At 36.0% G+C, this 18,340-nt stretch overlaps 1 protein-coding gene across 4 annotated transcripts; it reads left to right on the top strand.

Moving 5' to 3' along the window:
* The first annotated feature begins 2,238 nt into the window (after window positions 1–2,238).
* LOC100889571 (solute carrier family 52, riboflavin transporter, member 3-B) lies at window positions 2,239–14,010 on the top strand. Of its 4 annotated transcripts, XM_011672225.2 has the most exons (4): window positions 2,239–2,583; window positions 6,706–6,774; window positions 9,576–11,237; window positions 12,530–14,010. In XM_011672225.2, the coding sequence occupies exons 3-4, from the start codon at window positions 9,774–9,776 to the stop codon at window positions 12,788–12,790; spliced, it is 1,725 nt and encodes a 574-aa protein (XP_011670527.2). In that variant the 5' UTR covers window positions 2,239–2,583; window positions 6,706–6,774; window positions 9,576–9,773; the 3' UTR covers window positions 12,791–14,010. The 4 variants fall into 4 exon arrangements, with proteins under 4 accessions (XP_011670527.2, XP_003731015.2, XP_011670528.2 ...); XM_003730967.3 differs by lacking the exon at window positions 6,706–6,774; XM_011672226.2 differs by lacking the exons at window positions 2,239–2,583; window positions 6,706–6,774 and adding an exon at window positions 8,326–8,492.
* The last annotated feature ends 4,330 nt before the right edge of the window (window positions 14,011–18,340 follow it).

Consider the following 18,340-nt stretch of genomic DNA (forward strand, 5'->3'; position numbering starts at 1 on the left):
AAATTTCGCATCGACTCAGCCAGCCGCTGAATGAGGGGGGGGGGGGGGGGGGGGGGGGGGGGGGGGGGGGGTAAGAGGACACTTTTTTTTGGTCTCGAAATTTGAAAATTTGACATTTTGCTCCGTTGGGGGGGGGGGTAAGGTCACCTTTTTTAGGTCAGCCATGGGAATAATTTTTTTTTTTTTTTTTTTTTTTTTAAATAAAAATTTAATTAAAAAACCAAAGGGGGGGGGGGGTTTTGGTTTTTTTTAGGGGGGTTTATACACATAAAAATACCAAAGGGGGGGGTTTAACCCCCCAAACACCCCCCCCCCCCCTGTGTACGCGCCTGGGTATGGTGCATATCTTCTTAAAGGAAACTAATTCATGTTTATTGTTATGTATGAAAGATTAGTTTAGATTAAATATTTATTGAAGAAAACAAAAAATTCTTTTTTGTTGCTAGGTGTATAATTATGTGCGCTGTTTCAAATATAGAACAGCAAAACACCAAACAATCACTGGTGAAATTTTTGTAATTTTGAGTGTTTTTCTTTTTTTTTCTTCATATGGCGAATGATCACTTACATTATATAGAACTTCCTGATCATGACACTTTTATTTATTTATTATTTATTATTCATTCGGCAATTCACAAAAATATAACAATGTAAATATAAGTAAACAAACATTAAGAGAATGTCAATTATAAATGCACAATCTTCCCGGAGGTCCTCTGAGTGCATCAGTTGGCTGCCGGGGAAGAGGAAAGCAAACTAAATCACTGTAACCGTAATGGTCCCTCTTCTCGTACTCAATATTTTATTTAGACCTCAATTGAAAACAAATCCCGGGGGTAAGATACCTCCTGAAAAAATCGGTGGAAGTTTCTCAATATATTTTAAAATATAATTGTTTCAAAATATCCTGGAAGTGAATTAACAAAGAGGAAACATGAAAAATCAATATATGAGTATACCATGGTTTAGTGAAGTTGTGGAACATTGTTCCTTGAATAGCATTAGTCGTCATTTAAGTGCATTGATGTTATAAATTATAATAATCTTCGGTGGATCGTGTCAATGATAAAAATTATAAATTGATCTTAGGCCGGTTATTTATCTGTGTAGGTCTCTGTACATTTTGTAGCTGAGAATTTGAACAGGCCGACAACCACGGAGAAAAGGAATATGATGTTATTTATCATTATTCCGCCTTTTTATGCGAACAAAAATCAACTACCTTCAAATCTGATAGAGAACGAAATAAGTAACACTTTGTGGTATGCCAATCCTTATGGATGGAAGTGATTGCGCATAACCATAAGGCAATCTTGGCTGATTCTACCATTTCATTTTAATTGAATTGTGTGCCAGTGAAAAATATCAAAAGCTTATGGTAGTTAATTTGAATTTTTAAAATATCATTACACGTCAATATTCTGTTTCATCTATATTAAGTGAGAACCTTACCAATTTAAAGCAACTAATCAAAATACCCTACAGGTCGAGTCTTTATATAGGACTGTGAATATTGATATTTATCATCTAAATCAATCAATTGCCTTTTACATTACATTCCTTCAAACATTATTACAAAATAAAATAATTTCACATTTTTCTGCCTGGCATTTTCACACATCATCATCCTAATACGATTCCCCTCCCCGTCCCCCAATTTGTAAACTCTATACCGAGTTACTGAGTCGTATACCAGTAATAACTCACACTAACTAACTTTTCTCCCCTCTCCTTTCCCTTTCTCTCCTTCTGCCTGTCTCTCTCTCTCTCTCTCTCTCTCTCTGTCTCTCACTCTGTATCATGTCTCTCCCTTTTCTCTCTCTCTCTCTCTCTCTCCCTCTCTCTAATTCCTTGTCCCCCTGTCTCTCCTTTGTTTTGGGCGCATCCCTTCTTCCTTTTCCTCTTCCTCTCTCTCCCTCTTCCTTCATTTTCTTTCTCTCTATCTATTTCTTTCCTTCCCTTTTTAAATTGTTATTTTCTACCCCCTCCCCCATCTCTCTTTCTCTTCTTATTTTAAAATATGTATTTTTTGCTGTCGCTATAAGAAATAACAGCAAAATAATGCATTTCTTTTTTTCTTTCTATAGAATAGTGTTTAAACTACCCCTCTGTCGCCCCAAAATCAAACAAAAATAAGAGAAAAAAGCACATTATTTCCACTATATCAACCCCTCCCACGCACACATAATGCCCTGCACGCACACACACTGATTTTGTGTGTAAATACCAATAAGAATTGACTCCGTATATGTTTGGTATACGCATGGCTAGGCTACTCAAGGAACTGAGGCCCCTACTACGTATTCAGTCTGGATGAATGTATAATCATAATGTATAAGCATTTTATGTTTATTCATAACTTGGAACCTATCAGTGAAGGTTGTGCGTTTAAGGAATTCTTTACGTATAATGCTTCACGTTTAGCTTTTGTGAGAAGGAGTGTCGACAACCATATAATGGCGCTTCATAGATGATGCAGGGAACATTATAACGATAGTTGCAACTGAACAGTATTATGTATTTTGAACTGCTGATCGACTACCAGAAAGACCTGTTTTACGCGTGTTCTTCGCTTTGATTCAGGTAAAGCTTCAATTTTATTTTTTTAGTTTGACAGTCTTTTATCTCTGGCGAATAGGAGGAACCTTATCTTTTCGCTGCAATCATCTTAATACATATTCCACTTTTATGTAGCGCTTATTACAAATGTCTCTAAGCGCTATATATACTTAGAACCAAGGCGGAGAAGAACAATGGGGAATATTAAGCTGCCATATATTAACATCCATTTGATTTTTTGTGTGGCATATTTTCCACGTGGCATATTTTCCACGTGTGGCACGGTTGTGGTGAACATAATCATTACAACACTATGTTCTGTTTCCTTGTACGCAGATGATACGTGTAGTTATTTTGCATCAAAAGAGTCAGCAGAGTAAGAAACAACTATAAACAGAGATTTAAAGTTGATTTCTACATGGTTTTCAAATAATGAACTGTTGATCAATCTCGATAAATGTCAATTGATGCTACTAGGCTCTAAAGCAAAACTCCGGTTATTTGAAAATGTAAAAATCAAAATTCAAAATTCTCAATTACAGAGAGTAACATATTGTAAATATCTTGGCGTGATAATTGATAGTTGTCATGGACTCCCCAAATTGATAATGTTAGGGAAAAGGTTTCAAAAACATTCTACTCTTTAAAGCGCATCAGATTTTATGTACCGAGAAGTACTGCTCTCATTTTGTATAAATCGTTAATCCAACCAATCTTTGACTATTGTTGTAAAGTCTGGAGAAATGGCAATGAAAGCCAGCTAAATCGTCTCCAAGTTTTACAGAATAGAGCGTTAAGGTCCGTTTTAGAGGTAAATAATCGTTTCAATAGAGCCACTTTGTATAACACGCTAAATGTCGATCAACTCGACAAAAGATGGAATAAGCAGTCAATTTTACTTATATTCAAATTAGTTAATAACATAGCCCCACCCTCACTATGCTCACGGATCCATCTTAAATCACAAAACTACCTGTTACGTAATATCGATTGCCAAATTCAACTGCCACGACTACATACAAATTACCTCAGAAAGAGCCCTCTATTCAGCCTCAAAACTTTTCAATAACCTACCGGCAAACATCCGATTAGAAAATAGCCTGGGAATATTCGCACGTCTTATATCCCTCTCATAAATAATACACCCCTCCATCGTTTCTGTTATCCAAGTAATTTTTAATTCATTTTGTTTGTTTTCATCTTATTATGTTGTTATGATATTTTTTATGATTTCTTTTGTATATAATTTTGTATTCGTTTACTTGTTGTGTTCAACTGTTGTTCACGGCCTTGCTGAAAAGCAGCTTCTAGCTGATAGCAGGCTTTTTAACCGTGATTAAATAAATAAAATACAAAAAATACAAATACGATGGTGGTAGATAATTCCCTTTTCATGGGACATACGTATATACTTACTGATTGTTGCATTTTGTTCATCAATATTCCAGATATGCAACGTTTTGTTATTACGAATATCATATCTATGAATTAAAGAATTGGTTTGGAGCATAGTGGCAGATGATGGTAGTACTTGAGTAGTAACTTGAGTTTTAATACAAACAGAATAAAAGACACATTTTTGTCTGAAATAGTATGACAAATTGAATGACTGATAGGAATGTATTGTTTAATACAGATTAGGGTATGGATGTTTATGTATACATCTGGCTATGGGTTTTAGTGGGTATTGATGCGGTATCGAGTTTATGTATTTTCATGTTTTGCACTAGTGTGCCTTGAGCATTTGGATTTAAAATGGATTTGGCGCCTTATAAATTTTATATTTTATTATTGTTATTATCGTACACAAGACCAGCTTTTGTTTTAGTTTATTAAGCTATTTGCTGCTTTAAGCAAACTTTCCAGTATGAAAAGAAAATATTTATTTAAAGAACACTTGAATCAAATTAGCCTCTAGAACGAGTTTGCAATTCACAGATCTGGCCAACATAATTATTATTAACAGTTTAATTATCACATTAATGACTTTTGTTTCAGCTAGTTTAGGCGGAGGGCCAAATTGAAAAAAGAGGCATTTGCCTGCCACTACCACAAAAACTAAGCACACCTTGTTCATTCGAAAGATTTTATCATAAGACAATATTTCAGAGGTGTATTTTGTTAATTTGTAGCGAACACCCCTTAATCGGAGGCGGCGTGCAAAAAAGAGAGGCCCCATTGACGAAGATTAAATTATCTACGTTTTGATACCAATTTCAACGGGAATAGAATGAACTAACATCGAAAATTTAAGCAAAAACACATCATTTTTTATGATTTTTTCTCTCGAAATATTGAATTATTTAAAAAAAAGGGGGAAAAAAAGAAGTTATTTTCCATATAATTAGCAAAAATCATAAAAGAAACCTTTGTTGTAAAATTGGAGGAATTTGCCCATAGACAAGGACAACATCCTGTGCGAAACAGAGGCTTATATCTCTTTTAGTAAAAAGTTATAGCAACCTAAAGTTATTGATTTGATTTCTACAAAAAACGACATTTTTGACCATATACTGTATGCATATATGCATATATACTATTAGTGTACTTAGGCCAGTATCTCGGTATATTATTAATATAACGTAACAAAATTGATTGAACATTTAGTAGTTGCAGAAAGTTCAAAGAATTTGGAGTGCTGATTGAAAGTGATAAGTACTTCGTCTGAATATCTGTGATGTTTCAGGAAATGTGGGCATCCAGCCGGTTGTTATAATCTGGATCACTGGAGCGAAGAAGTGTAATCTTATTCAGGTGAACTTCACCTGAATAAGAATCCGTCTGCACAAAAAGGATTAAACCAAGTTTAATCCTTTTTGTGCAGACGGATTCTTCTTCCTTCTTGACCAGAATTTCGTTTCAAACTTAAACATGTGGGCATCATCCCATTGAATGCTGTTTCCAGTATAAAGGGCGTGTTTTTGGAATGGTTATGATTAAGAGGGCTTTTAGGTGCTCCATAAAAAGAGCACACAATAGGGGCAGTGCACTTCAAATTCGAATGGATTGATTAGAGAAAGGGCAGAAAACGAATTTTCTTGAAATGTGAATTCTCTTTAAAATTCAGATACCGTCCGCCAAATGACATAACACAAGGGCATTGACTTCTCATTAATAAGCGTACAAATTAGTTCGGACAGGTATACAAAGGAGACGCGTAAAGATGTGACGTAAACTATATAATACACCAGTTTACAGTTGTATCAGTGCGCATGAGCAGACAGTTGACCTCGGGTCATTGGCCCCGGAACAGGGCCAAATTGGCCCTGTTCCGGGGCCAATGACCTCGACCTCTGGTATTTATGCGTAAATTAAGATGCGCCCATGCAAATGATGAATGCGCGCACAACGCAGCGTGCAGGCAGTGATATCATCATAATTTGCATGGCGCAATCTTAATTTACGCATAAATACATGACCTCTAGGTCATTGGCCTTGTTTAAAAATGGCGACACAACTGTAAAACTGGTGTATAATAAGGCCTAACAAAAAAAAAAAAAAAAATGTTGTATTGCCCTTTAGGTGCCAAAACATGGGTCGGTCGGAAATCTTCTCTTTTTTTTTTTTCCTTTTTTTTTCTTCTTTACTCCCTCTTTGGGTTTATGCTTCAATACATTTTCCCCCTAAAAATTCGGTTAAAAAAAACTCTTTTAAAAAGCCGACCGTATAGATTTTATGTTTTTGGGGTCTGTAGCAAAGGGCAATACAACATCTTTTTATTTAGGCCTAAGCGCCAGCATGCAAGTGTGACACAAATGCAATAGAAGTTTTAGAGTAGTGTTCGTGAGTTGAACATTTATATAAAGAAGATTTAAGTTACGCATTACACAGATAACAAGCGTACTCGCTGTACCAATCAAATCATTGACAAGATACAGAGTTAAATTGAACTTTAACAAGTACGTAGGTTATGAAAGGAGTCTAGACAAGACCTGACATTATGAACTTATGATAATGCAATACCAGCTCAGCACACAAAAAAAGAATAGAATACAAGTGCTCTCTCATCGGCTTTTGAAAAGAGTTCTCAACTTGTTCAGGATAGCTTTTGATGGTTACACGGAGATCATCGATTGTGCGTATATTGTGTCCAAATATTTTTCCCAATTTGTTTAAAGTATGCTTTAACTTTATTTCCCCTAAAAGGCCTCCCCTCAGTTCTGTCATACTCTCTTGGAGAGTTTGAGCTCACCGTTGCTTCCTCGTTGCATTTTGGTGGGATACGATTAATTGAAACCAGATTGGAGAGATACAATATATATTTTTACAATAATTGTTCTATGTCGATTTTTGCATTACTTTGTAGCTGCATTGCTGTCATATATGTCATATACACGAATGCTACACCATATTATTTTAAACACCGATTGGTAAAACTTGAAATACACAAGATCACTGGAATGAATATATTAAAAAATCCTTCGAATGTAGGAGCTTGTTAATAATTTTGGGCTTTATGTCTACAATGCTAAAATATACTATTTATATGCTATAGCGGTATAGCCCATAAAGAAGTTTTATAAGTCCAATTGTTTTTAATAGTATTGTTAATATTATCATTATTATATTAATGTTATTATTGACATTGTCATAATTATTATCATTCTAATTATCATTATTATTGATATCGATATTTGTAATATTATTAATGTTATTATTACTATGATCATTATTATTATTATTATTATTATTATTATTATTATCATCATCTTCAATATCCTTATAATCATCTTGACAATTATTATTTTCATTACTTAACATTTTTATTTTTTTAATGATATCTTTAATTTGTTCAGATAAAAAATCACGGATGACATTATACACAATTATTTACAAAGAATTTTTTCAAGAGGTACCTCGTTAATTTGTTCGATTGCATGTAGGGCCCTTTTAACTGGGCCCATGGGCCACATGCAGCAGAGGGGCACCGGCAGACGTCCTTTTTTGGATATAGGTTCCTCCCTGAATGTTCCAACACTCAGATATTGATACCTCGTTCGTTTAATCAAAGTGCACTTGGATGCCGGGCTATTAATCCGAGTCACCTGTTATATGTACTATGGACAAAATCCACTATGACTTAAATAACTGTTGCTATGTTGGACATGACCTGGTCTCACTGCTATTCATAATATGAGAAGAGGGTCGCTATTCATAATACGAAAAGAGGGTCACCCTCTTCTCGTATTATGAATAGCGACCCCCATCTCACGTTATGAATAGCGGTCCTTATGAACATCGGTCCTTATGCCTTTATGAATAGTGACCCCCTTTTCGTCTTATGAATAGTGGTCCTTCACGTATAGGACGTTCCGCGTTAGGAATAGCGGTCCTTATGACTACCGAGGTTACCCCCTTTTTAGTGCTTAACTACGTAATATACAATGAAGTATACACTTTATTTAGTTTATTTAGATTAGTTTTAGCAGACCCAAACGTCTCCCGATAACTTTGGCGGCATCGAAAATCAGACATCACAGAATCAAGGCTGGCCATTGCTTCAATATGAATCTTGTACATTCTTTATAATCTGCCACAAGTTTGTTTTTATTACCGTCCGTTCAAGACTCCACCTCTTAAATACCCCATCGAAAGTACATTACAACCCGAATTGCCCAAAATCGGACGGTTTGGAGTCGAATTGTCTGTGTTACTGATAATTACAAGTTGAGCCTTTGTTTAATATGACGCTAAACAGAGATCTAAAAGTCTTTATTACTTGTACACATAAACCCACCCTCCCTTGCAGAAGTCCCGACGTTCACGGTCGACAAGTTCGAGAATCCAATTCAATATATCGATATACACTTCATGGATGTGAACAATTCGGACGATGGTCTAATAGCCATTCATATACTTATTTCGATTCGCTTGCGTATGAACTATGGATGCGTCATTATATCTTCGATGATTGATTGAGGATTTGATTTGAGGTGCGGTCTGACACGCTTGTTTCTCTTTGTTTGTTTTACTTCTTTAATTTGTCAACCAAATGATTATGATCTCTTAAAGAATCCAATCGCATAAGTCATTCAGTCTCAGTGTTATCAGCCTCATTCTTGTCTGATGCATGCTAAGGATTTTACTCTGCATGGGTGGATGGGCGTGTAGCAAAATTACCATTTATGTCGATGCACCTTGGACATATAATGTATAGAGACAAGATCATACCTTGTTCTGTTATTATCATCATACATCTGGACATTTGTGCCCAGTTTGATATGGTATGTGTATTCTTTTTTGTATTTTATTTTATTTTGTTTTTCGGAGGATCTTGGCTATAGGCCTAGGACATTCCAAAATATTCAAAAACAGACCGTTTTTTATATTGTAATCAAACGTAATGCATGAAGTCTTTCGTCTTTTTTTTGTGTATGACTGATCGTCAACGAAACGGAGTTAAGTCTTTTGTAAACTCTGTTTTTTTGCTACGGCAGGCAGCCAGTGAAAACGAATTGGTTTAATCAAATTATGGAAATGCAAGCATTACTTTAAACAAACAGAACTTTGTTATTCCATTTTTCCTGATTGAGGTGTCACAATGAAAGGGCAGAAAATGAACATTCTAGACATGTGATTTTCTCTTTGAAATGCAGATACCGTCCGCATTATAATTTATGAGTTGCATCACCTGAAAGAGGAGTATCTAAGCTTTACAAATATGTGTAATTTGTTAATTATAATTGTGATTAAGTTATGATAAAATATCGATAATTTTCGGTTTCGTTTTTTTCTGGGACGCACTGTATTTGTATGGTGATTGATTTGGACAGGTCTCAAAATCCACCTTTAGCGTAGCGTCAGGATGAGCATTCCTTATACTAGGTGATAGAATAAGACAGTACCTGACAGTAACCTAACGGTAGTGAACTAGACGTTTAGGATGAATCTCCATGGATGTAGGTGTATTAGTTTACCTGATAATAAAACACTGAGAAATTTTCTTTGATGTGATTGAAAATGTTGATGATTTTTTCTTCTCACTGTCTCTCTATCTTTTCTTTTTTTATATATAGATGCTGAGCATGACATTTCATGGGACCACTGTTATACCAAGCAAAGGACGAACAGCTTCCTTCCAGATTTTTATTCAGCTTCGAATTTGCAACTTTGAAAATATAAATTTATTTTAATCATTGATCAACTCTTTATGGTATTATGTGTTGAAACCGAGTTGTGAGATTACTTATATTTCAATTTATCTTGGCAACTGAATGAGGAGAAGAAAATGTTTTTTCTCAAAATCTATGTTTCGTGATGCTTTGACGGCATTGTTGGTAGTGACCTTTGGAACTAGTACATGGGTCTCAAACGGTGGACTCTGGGTAGAAACACCACTTCTCACCAGCATAGGCGTTCCCGAAGGCTACAAAATCGGCTCTTATTTCATAATGGTCACACAAGCCGCCATTATTGGACCACTTATATTCGCCACATGCCAGTACTTCGCTCCAAAGGACCGACATCTTGAAATCCCAGCTATATGCGTGACTCTAGCCGTGGGCGTAACGGCAAGTTTCATCTTGATTTTCTTCTGGAACTTCCATTCGATCTGGTCTCTGGATGGCTCTGAGCACAGTACCGCCCTTCTTACCCTGGTGTTCTTCATGTCTCTTGTTGATAGCACATCTAATCTGACCTTTCTGCCTTTCATCTCCAGTCTCAAGTCAAAGTATCTCAATTGGTATTTCATAGGAGAGGGACTTAGCTCTGTTATTCCAAGTATTGTTGTGCTCATCCAAGGATCTGGTGGTGATGATAAATGTGTCGCCAATCATACATTCATCGACACCACCAAAGACCCTGTCAGCAACGTCACATTTACTGAAAACTGTACCACATATATGGTGCAGAAGACTGGACACGCCCTTTTCCCTCCAGAGTTGTATTACACTTTTATCTTTCTATTGTTTATTCTGAGCACAATTTCGTTTTGCCTTCTACGATGTCTTCCTATTATTCAAGAACAATATGAAGACGATTTTGACGTTGAAACATCAGATGAAACAGAAGATAAGACATGTTTTAGTTGCTTTAAGCGTTGTAAGCGTCGTAGAAATAACCCAGAACAAATATCTCTACTTAATTTCCAAAGTCACAGAGTAAAAGGCACTCGAGAAGAACGACTGAACAAGGTAAAGACAATAGCACCCTCTCTTTTTGATCACACAAATAGTGAAGATTCCGGTGTGATAAGTGAAGAACATGAAACGGATCTAAGTCGAAAATCTGATGACGACGAAGCAAATGGTTCATTGACCAGAGAGGTTGTTCAAAGAGATAGAGACCAAACGGGCAGCAGAATTTTAAATGAAGAAGGCGGAGTGAATGATGATCCTAGTACATCTAAAAAGAGTAAATCGAGTTTCTCAAAGAAGCATATATTCCTCTTCATAATCCTGACAGTGATTAGTTCTCTTATCTATGGGGCCCTACCATCAATCCAGAGCTACTCTGCAGGAGGATACGGATCACATACTTATCTCCTCGTCACAGCATTCGCAGAAATCAGTGTTCCTATTGGGTTCGTCCTTGTGATGATTCGACCAACTACAAGCATCCTGATAGTGCTGCTGACCTGCTTCACAGGCATACTTGCTGGTACATATTGCATGGTAGTAGCTACTCTAAGCCCAACCCCACCACTCCAAGGACAGATTTGGGGACAAATTTTAATCGTAAGTTTCGCTAGACTCTCCTACACCATATCTTTGTGATTATCATGAAAATACAACATAACACATTGACAGCTGAGCTGGAAAATCATTTTCTTCAAAAATATTATATATAAATGTTATTTTAAGCCACATTTAAACCTGAATTTGTAGTTTCTTTCAAAATACACCAATGACTGAAAGCATACATGGAATGTAACGCCCCAGTATTTCGACGCATGAGATGAGCGTTTGTTTACAAGGGCAGCATACCCTGTATACACTCGAACTTCATATTGAAAGGCTGTTGAAAATTGCGAAATCAATTTTTGCCTTCAACACTATGGTATAAAGATCTTCTTTATGTATGAATGAATGGCTATTCAATATAAAACATGGTTCAATACGCGGCCAATATAGTTTATGTGTGAGCGAGCACCAGCTATATACTTTTATCTACTTTATTACAAAAATAGCTTCCATAGAAATGCTAAGCTTTAAACAGGATCATGATGCACGTCAGACAGCAAGTGCATTGCTCTGTTCACTTTAAATAATGATTTGAACAATGATTCCTTTGCATAATCATAATTATCCCCCACACACACCCACACACACACAAACACGCACCATACATACAGATATTCATGTACATAATGCAGAGTACAGTATGAAACATGTAATGCTTCAATATAATGCAATACAAGGAAGAAACTGCACCTTGCATACAAGATTGGTATTAGAATGTGATTGTAGGTTACGATTAATTTGCATCCTTTTTTTTCCATCACACCTATTGTTAGCAGCCATGTACATATAGGCCATACTTTGATTAATTTACTATAAGCAAGCTAAATACAGCGCTCACTCAATAATATTATGGGCATATTTCCAGTTTCTAAAATTTTCCCGAGCAAAGCGAGCAGGCAAAAGAAAGGATAGACATTTTGTTATTTCATTATTAATATAGACTATTATAGAATTACATATTCAGTTAATATTTCACCCCCGATTGTGAAGACATTCAGACATCTCACTCATGACTCATACCTTGTATGTATGCCTACTACAGTGGTAGATGGAAAGTCATGTGTTTTATGTATCTCAGGGCCGTATATTGATGATAATTTAGGATAACTTGTGATGGGAAATTGGATTAAAATTCTTCAAAAATGCATAATAGGGGCGCTCGGAAGGGAGAATACGTACGGTATCGTTTCTGCAATGACCGTTAGAACAAAATTCAAGTTCAGTGGCTCATAGGTATATGCTTGTAATTGTTTTTAATGAATATCGTTGTCATTATCCTCATGCAGATCTTAGCATGGATCTTCCAAGGGATTTCCTTCTCTTATTGCCGGGCAACCATCGCATGGATTCTTCGTAATGACGGTGGATATCGAGTATCCATGATGATTTTCGGAGGTTGTACAACACTCGGTACCCTGATCGGAGCCTTTGTCATGTTCCCGCTCATCAACGTATTCGAACTCTTTGAAGGGTTCAATCCAGCTCAAGGATGTACCGATAAGGTCACCTGTGTCATGCTTGGAAATGAGACTGCAAGCTTAATGTAATGATTGTTGCAATGAGATGTCATTTTATTGACGGATGACTGCGTCATCTACAATAATAATGGTAATAATAGCTAGTTCTTATATAGCGCTTTTCAGGACCGAAGGGCCCTCTCAAAGCGCTTTACAGATATATATATATTACCCCGGTCTACAAAAAGTGAATGTAAAATCTACAGCCTAAACTTTGGGTTGGATTACTGGTACATATATTCATTTAGGCTTGATATATTACATGTGTAATAACGCCATCGAAATCACACCCCGTGTGCAGAGGACATTACTTGTCAACAGCCAACACTCGGCATCGGCGATCTTTGATGATTCAAAACTATACAAAAATCAAACACAAATAGTAATTTTGCCCAGCCGTAATCACAAATAGGACTTGCCTTTAATTGCAGTGGTTTTTTTTAAGAGGTCGTAAATCATACGATGATTGTGGGTAAGTTTTCCATCTGTATGTTTAGGTTGTACAACACTTTCTCCTCGGCCAATTACCAACACCAACCAAAAATTATTTACTTCATCCCAGGACCAAACACCATTCCTAACCCTAGCCCTAACCCTAAACAAAGCCTAAACCTAATTGCAATCTCAACCTATACCCCTAGTATAGTCTGCAACACAATAAAGTCAGAGCAAATACATTACATCGTGTATTCTTAAATGTTGCTGATATGGTGCTTATCATAATGTTCGCAACCAATTTAATTCAATTCAATTAATGTAATGCAATCAAAAGACGTTTTGTAAAAATAATTTCTCATGAAAGATGAAAGCAGCCGAAGCTGGATCAATTATGTTGACATGTAACGTTCGCTTACTAAATAACATTTTAATGGATAGTAGCATGTTAGAAACAAACATACATTGTGCTTTATAAAAAGGTAGGTAAGTAATGGCAATTACGTGTCATGTTTTAAAAAGTATACATATTTTTCTTAGATCTGTTTGAAAAATAAATTGCAATTGCACTAGTTAAACAAAATCAAAATAGACTTATCATATAAAATCTACATAAGGAGAAGACTAGGACAATGTACATGAAATTGATTGTTCACTTTTGCTTCTGACTTGTAAATGAATTCTATGAATTCAAATATTAGTGTTATATAGTCAAATCGTATATATTGTCATAAAATATATTTTAATGTTAAAAAGATATATCTAGTAAATAAATATGGTTGTTTACATAATATCATGGAGGACATTGTTGATTAGGCCCCCCCCCCAAAAAAAAAAAAAAAAAAAAAAAAAAATCATTTGGTTGTCCTCGACCGCCCGCTCGTCATTTTCGGGGCGCTTTTTTTTTTTTGTAACTTTTTTTTTTGGGGGGGAGCAATTTAAAAATCCAAACATACCATTTTATGCATTTTGCAAGGATCAAAATGCGTCCCATTGCCAAGTTGGTATTTTTGGCACGCAATTCTGTCTTACACACTGTTCATTGTGTAGACTTCGCTCCCGATGAGACTTCTAAAACTAAAATGACTGAATAAAAATGCACCGCACAATCAATGAATGTTATATTTACACTAAAAAAGCAATGTGAGAAAATATTTTAAAATACTTATGTTTGATTTTTTCCGAAATTATTTCCCAACAACATCATTAATATTGATTAAAATATAATTTGGAGCAATGTTTGCTGCATTTAGCACGTTAAAGTTGGGTTTCACGTATACATTTTAACCTCATGCACGCACCCGTAACGCTGTTTTGCTTGGCAACACAATGTATTTTAATGCCCAAAATACTTTCTGTGTTGGTGTTGATATTCATTGCACATATGTTTAAAAAGATGATATTAAACTATTATTTTACTATATCAAAGTGTTGTACTGCCTTCATTTATTAAAATGCTTGACATCTCAATGATTTTTTTTTTTTATGTAATTTTTTTTATTTTTTAAATTAACAAAAAATGGGGAAGAAATTTTTTAAAGAAAGACAAAAGTTCAATTATTAAAAAAAAAATATTTAAAAAAATCCGCCCTCCCGCCCCTTCTCCAAAAAAAGCAATCGAGGACAACCAAATGATGTTGCTGTTGATTAGTATTGAAATAACAGCAAAGGGGTCGCATTGTTTGGATTTGAATGGAACCATTCCAAAATAGTGAATGAATTACTCTTTTCAGAGAGAATTCCACTCTTGAGCGTGGATTCCACTTCAAAAATCATTTAATAATAATAATATAAATAATAAAAATAGTGCTTATAAAGCATTTGCCATCGAAATCTCTAAGCGCTATAACAATGATTACATATTTTAAAAAAATACAAATACAAATAAACCTACAAATACAATCAGGGGCGGATCCAGCCGGCGGCAAGAGGGAGGGGGGGGGGGCAAATCTTGAGAAAATATTTAGCGGCGAATCAGCCAGGCGAACGGTGAATGAGCGGGGGGGGGTACATATATATATATATATATATATATATGTATATATTTTTTGTCATGTTTTGGGGGGAAATTTTGCGCCGACTCAGCCGGCCAATGGGGGGGGGGGATGCTGGAGAGGAGGACCACTAATTTTTTTTTTTTTTTTTTTTTTTTTTTTTTTTTTTTAGTAGGGGGGGGGGATTTTTGTGTATTACGGCCAGACTTTGTTGCGTGAAAAGTACCCCTTTAGGGGCTGGAGGAGGAGGGGGCTTTCTTTTTCTTTTCTCCTTTTTTCTTTTATCTTCTTTCTATTCTCTTCTCTTTTCTTTTCTTTTCTCCTGTCTTTTCTCCTTTTTTTTCTTCCTCTTTTTTTTCCTTCCCTTTTTTGTGTGTGCCGCCAATAGTGGGGCCGCGGTCGTTTCGCCCCCCTGGATACGCCACTGGATACGCGTACCCTAAATAACACTGAGTAGAGGGGGGGGGGGGCTTTAACATGGACATGGGAAAAGGAGAGAGCGGGAGAGAGGAAAATGAATATGAGACACAGATAGATTGATAGAGAGAAAAGAAAGAACATGAAACTTAAATTTACAAATACAGATTATATTTCCAAAGAGTTGGCTCGACATGTGCCTACGAATAAGCCTGCGGACGAAATTACAACAGTACGGGAAATGCCAGTTCTAAAAAAAATTCTTTAGAAGAGAGTTAAAGAGAACTGATTGCTTAATGAATGATAGGGATTTTGTGACTTTCAAGGAGAAAAAGAAAAATATTGTTGATCGTGACACCCAATTTGAATTTTCTAAATTGTTAAATATTCAAGAACAGACGTGGGCTCCAGTGGCGTAGACAGCTTCGTACACCTGGGGGATGACTGGGCTGCCAACGCTAGTGAGGGCGCAAAGCGCCCGAGCGAGGGAGCGAAGCGACCGAGCGGGGGGAGGGTGCAGACTGTAAGAACTAACTTATGGCTGGACGTTTAATGAAGGGTCAAGGCTTCCGCGCTTGGCGCGGGAGGGGGGAAACTGAAGTCAGACAAGAACACATACAACGAATCGTCTTCTTTTTCTTATAATTTAATAAAACGTGAAAGCTTCAGCGCTACGCGCGGGATGAGCGAAAATGAATTAAGACAAAGATTAAGAGTAATAATGTATTGTTACGTCAAAGTTTCCGCGCTTAGCGCGGAAGGGTGGGGGAACTGAATTCAGACAAGGATTAAGAGTCGGGACCGGTACAATGAATCGTCTTCTTTCTCTAATAATTAAATTAAACGTCATAGCTTCCGCGCTTAGCGCGGGAGGGGCGAAACAAGCTTTAAGAGTCGAGAACAGTACAACGGATCGTCTTCTTTCTCTAATAATTTAATGAAGGGTCAAGGCTTCCGCGCTTGGCGCGGGAGGGGATCTCACTTTAATTTGGACTATTAACCGGTTTTGGCATTTTTACTTTTCTTTATGGGAATGGCTAAAATCACGACTTCAATTTCGAGCAGTTGCAAATTGCTGGATTTCTAAAGTGACCACTCTCGAACATAATCCTCGTCTGAATATATTTACCCCCTCCCGCGCGAAGCGCGGAAGCTTTTACGTTTCAATAAATCATTAGCGACAGAAGACGATTCGTTGTACCGTTATGACTTTTAATCCTCGTCTAAATTCAGTTCCCCCTCCCTCCCCTCCCACGCGAAGCGCGGAAGCTTTTACGTTTCATTAAATCATTAGAGAAAAAAGACAATTCGTTGTACCGTTCTCGACTCTTAATCCTTGTCTGAATTAAGTTTCAACCCAACCTTCCTGCGCGGAAGCTTTGACGTTTCATTTCACTACGTATTTATTAATCTCTGTGAATTTTGCTGTTACACCTCTTCAGAAAAAATAACCAATGTCAACTGTGTACACGCAGGTATAGTCTTTGTTGTCTTGATAGGGGTGTGTGGTTATGAATGAAAACAGCCTCTGTAGCCATTTTTGAATAGAACACATAAACAACAAACAAATAACGATTAAACTTTGAACAATATGTCTGTTCATTATAAAGCATAATGAATACGTACATACTATGCTTTTTTTTACCTCAAAGAAACAGGCATAGTATCCATAGATGGATATTGGCTGGCGGCTCATTAACATACAGATACAAAAAACATAAACAGTATCACTGTGATCCATGGAGTAACAATACTGCTTTGTAAGTTTGTGAAGAAATCGGAACCATAACGGCATTGCATCGTTTTAAATTAGGGCATTTTTTACTTCTATTTGATCTCAGTCTTATAATAGTAATAGTAATAGTAATAATAATAATAATAATAATAATAATATAATAATAATAATAATAATAATAATAATAATAATAATAATAATAATACAAATAAAAAATAATACTAATACAAATAATAATGCTAATACTTATAGGTTCCTTTTATCTCGCATTTCAAGACAGGGTAAATTCACACTGCGCTTTACATGAAACAAACTTCTTTAAACATTTCAAACTTATGTCTTCATGCATCAATCAACATACTTTAAATGAATACAAAACAAAGTGCATCTTAAATAAAACAAAAATAAATAAATAGTTAACAATACAGAAAAGATGTAGCTGCTGCAAGCTTAACAACAAACTAATGTATACCAGTCAGTCCTGATATCAGTATTAGTGTAACAATAGTCATATAGTGGGAGCATGAAGTTGAACAATTCATGATTATACATAATTATATATGTTTGTTTGAATAATACTTGTTATAAAGATAGTAGTATGGTACTCTCTGTCACGAATTATTATGTATACTGTTGTATCACATTCATTTTCTATTCTGTTTTAGAATTGGCTTTCACCGTGTGAATGCGGCTAACAATAAACACAGTTACAATAATGATGAGGATTATTATTATCATCATCATAATTATTATTATTATTATTAATATTATAATTGTTATCATTATTATTATTACTATTATTATCATCATTATGACTTATTAAGTAAGCAAATATCATTCCCCAAAACCTGGGGGGGATGATTGTACATGCCATATCCCCCTCATCCCCCCCCCCGTTGTCTACGCCCCTGGTGGGCTCCGTCCATTAGATTCCCAGGCAAAGGCTCTGCCCCTGGTCTCCATATTCGTATCGATAGATGTAGTTCCCAATATAACATT

The sequence above is a fragment of the Strongylocentrotus purpuratus genome, unplaced genomic scaffold, assembly GCF_000002235.5.
Source record: "Strongylocentrotus purpuratus isolate Spur 01 unplaced genomic scaffold, Spur_5.0 spur5_scaffold_8, whole genome shotgun sequence".
Lineage (NCBI taxonomy): Eukaryota > Metazoa > Echinodermata > Echinoidea > Camarodonta > Strongylocentrotidae > Strongylocentrotus > Strongylocentrotus purpuratus.